The 221-nt window shown below is 33.5% G+C and overlaps 1 protein-coding gene across 1 annotated transcript in view; it reads right to left on the bottom strand.

Moving 5' to 3' along the window:
- The window catches only part of EMH_0005960 (uncharacterized protein), a gene marked incomplete at both ends in the record, with an annotated part of 7241 nt that overhangs the window by 5914 nt on the left and 1106 nt on the right, over positions 1–221 (bottom strand). Inside the window, one exon of the mRNA XM_013497366.1 lies at positions 3–4. Within this exon, the coding sequence (XP_013352820.1) occupies positions 3–4 (2 nt within the window). The remainder of the gene's footprint in view (positions 1–2; positions 5–221) is intronic.

Raw genomic sequence — 221 nt, 5'->3', positions numbered from 1 at the left:
CCGCCTGTATAAAAAAAAAAAGAAAACAGCATATATATATATATATATATATAACTCAATCATACATTCTAAACCATGAAACATAAATACAAACTAAGTACAATGAAAATCCTGCACAATGCAACAATCACAGCATGTGCAGAATTTGGGTTCGTTATAGTACAGCGGGTGTTTGCATACGGGGTGTTCAAATAACTCTGCTTATATGCTGCATGCGTGTA

This window comes from Eimeria mitis, genomic scaffold (genome assembly GCF_000499745.2).
Source record: "Eimeria mitis Houghton genomic scaffold, Emh_scaff263, whole genome shotgun sequence".
NCBI classification, from domain to species: domain Eukaryota; phylum Apicomplexa; class Conoidasida; order Eucoccidiorida; family Eimeriidae; genus Eimeria; species Eimeria mitis.
The sequence above is the reverse complement of the archived record's forward strand: the minus strand, read 5'-3'. Positions and strand labels throughout refer to the sequence as shown.